This window comes from Triticum urartu, chromosome 1 (assembly GCF_003073215.2).
Source record: "Triticum urartu cultivar G1812 chromosome 1, Tu2.1, whole genome shotgun sequence".
Taxonomy (NCBI): Eukaryota; Viridiplantae; Streptophyta; class Magnoliopsida; order Poales; family Poaceae; genus Triticum; species Triticum urartu.
Genome location: NC_053022.1, coordinates 3,773,718 through 3,776,071, shown reverse-complemented (window position 1 = coordinate 3,776,071; position 2,354 = coordinate 3,773,718). Strand labels below are relative to the sequence as shown.

Genomic DNA, 2,354 nt, shown 5'->3' with positions numbered 1-2,354 from the left:
TAAAAACTTTTATTATATAATAATAAAATAGATATTTAGAGTTTGTACAATCAAATCTTATTCAAATGTATTACTACCAACTTCTTTCCTTTTTTCAAGAAAAATATTAAAACCAACTTCAACAGCAAGACGTGAGCGTCTTCTAGTTTTTACTGTTCTCCCGATGTCACCGATGTCATTTCCTTTATTTAATGGTGCGCCACGAGGACGAACTGTGACCGTCTCTATGGTCAACAGCTTAATGCTTCAGAACGTATGGAATGTCCACCGGATATCTGGTGATGGACGTAGCCCATGGCCCATCGGCGTTGCGTGCGGGGTTGATGCATTCCCATGCTGCGCCGTTGCACTTGAATCCAGATCCGAACCCAATCATCCACACACGGTCGCCCTTGCGCATGCGGCCCTTGGCCTCTATGTAGGCCAGTTCATACCACAGGGAGCTACTCGACGTGTTTCCGAACCGATGCAGCGTCATCCGTGACGCCTCGACCTGCTCGTCGGAAAGCCCAAAGCTTTTCTGCAGCTGATCAATGACCGCACGGCCGCCAGCATGGATGCAGAAGTGCTCAAACGCCGTGCGAAAGTTGGGGATGTATGCCTTTACTCGCCAGCCGACCACCTTCCGTGCAACGAAGGAGAAGGCGAACATAAGCTGCTCCTTAACCGGCAGGACGAGTGGCCCCATTGCCGTGATGTTGGACTTGAGCGCGTCGCCGGCTATGTTCATCAGGTCAATGCTGAGGTTTATCCCCCGGTGGCCTTTTTCATCCTCCTCCTGAAATACGCACCGGTACGCACTATCTTGAGCACCGGTAAGCGTACGTACGACATGCTTAAGGCGGAACCGGGCCTTTTTCGATGATGTTGACAACAGCGCGGCCGCCCCGCCTACGCGGAAGAGGCAGTTGGGCAGGAGCATTGCGCGCTCTGTCCCGAGGTAGTAGTTTGGCGTGATGGTCTCTGTGGAGATGACAAGAGCGTGTGCCCCCTCGGGAGCGACCTGCAAGAGGTTCCTGGCGAGCCCCACGGAGATAAGACCAGCGCTACATCCCATACCGGAGAGGTGCATGCTACGGATATCACTCCGCAACTTGTACTTGTTTATGATCATGTCCACCAAGGACGGCGAGGGACAGAACAAACTGCAGTTGACGATTAGTATGTCGATGGCTTCAGGGGCAACGCCGGTCTTGGCGAGCACATCGTCTATGGCCGAGAAAGTCACGAGCTCGAACTCGGCGCGGGCGGCATCAATGGTGCAATATTTGTGCGTTCCGATGTAGTGGTGTGTCGGAGGCAGACATGTCTCCTCCCCGAGCCCCGAGCGCTCCAGCAACCGCGTCATGAACCTGATGCTACGCTCATTGAGATCCGGCAGTTGCTTGGCGTGCTCAAGGAAGCTGGCGAAGGGGATGCGACAGGTATGCGTCGTACGGAAGCCGGCGTAGTCCTTGAGGTACACGGCGCGCGGGCGCAGCATGAGGTAGACGACGGCCATTGCGGACGGGAGGAAGCAGGCCAGGAAGAGGTGCACGGGCTTGAGTTCGCAGAGTCTGCTGCCCACCTCCTGCGGTTCAAGCCACTCCATCACGTCCAGGCCGGGACGGTAACAATGGAAATGCAATCGTCCACGGCCCGGTGGTACACAGCAATGCGAACCTTGTGTAGGTGCGTGTGGACTACTTTATGCCTCTGTCAATACTAGTGTGAGTGAGTAGTGCGGAACTTTAAAGCCAAACTTCTGGCGCCGTGCGTGCAGCCATATGATCATCAACCTCTCTCGCATTTACTAGACTTAATACTTGGTCCAGTAGGGAGCTGTTTCCAAGCCCCGCGAACAAAATAAAAGCTCTATTCCTCGGTTGATCAATCGTTATAATTTAGTTCCATGACCATGCTGCTCCATCTGTGTTAACTGATTCAACTTAGACTACTCGTAGTGTGAGCATCATAGTATCATCCATGCTAACTACTTCCTCCGTCCGGGTTTGTTAGGCCTCACAACATCACAAGCATGTCCCTTTTTATAAGGCCTACGCTTTGGAAAGGTGCATGCATGCAACCACTTCATTGGTTGCATTGAAAGCCATTGTTGTTGATGCTATGGCCAGGGAATTAATACACTGCATGTTGCTTTTTCATTGGCTGCATGCATGCCAGAGAGTGCATTGGAAGTAAAATGAAAGAATTAATGTAAGCAAATTACTATGTGTCTTGGTAAAAGAAAAGTTGTCTTTAGGCCTAATAAATCCGGACGGAGGGAGTAATGGGCAATTTTGTTCTGGTGGCATAAATTTTGTGAAGGAAAAGAGGATTGATTATCGGGAACTAAACGGGAGCTATTGTTGACG

At 51.2% G+C, this 2,354-nt stretch overlaps 1 protein-coding gene across 1 annotated transcript; it reads right to left on the bottom strand.

Moving 5' to 3' along the window:
• Positions 1–238: 238 nt before the first annotated feature.
• Positions 239–1,754, bottom strand: LOC125548734 (3-ketoacyl-CoA synthase 6-like). The gene is made up of 2 exons (XM_048712572.1): positions 1,743–1,754; positions 239–1,570 (listed from the first exon to the last, which is right to left on the bottom strand). The coding sequence occupies exon 2, from the start codon at positions 1,499–1,501 to the stop codon at positions 239–241; it is 1,263 nt and encodes a 420-aa protein (XP_048568529.1). The 5' UTR covers positions 1,502–1,570; positions 1,743–1,754.
• Positions 1,755–2,354: the final 600 nt, after the last annotated feature.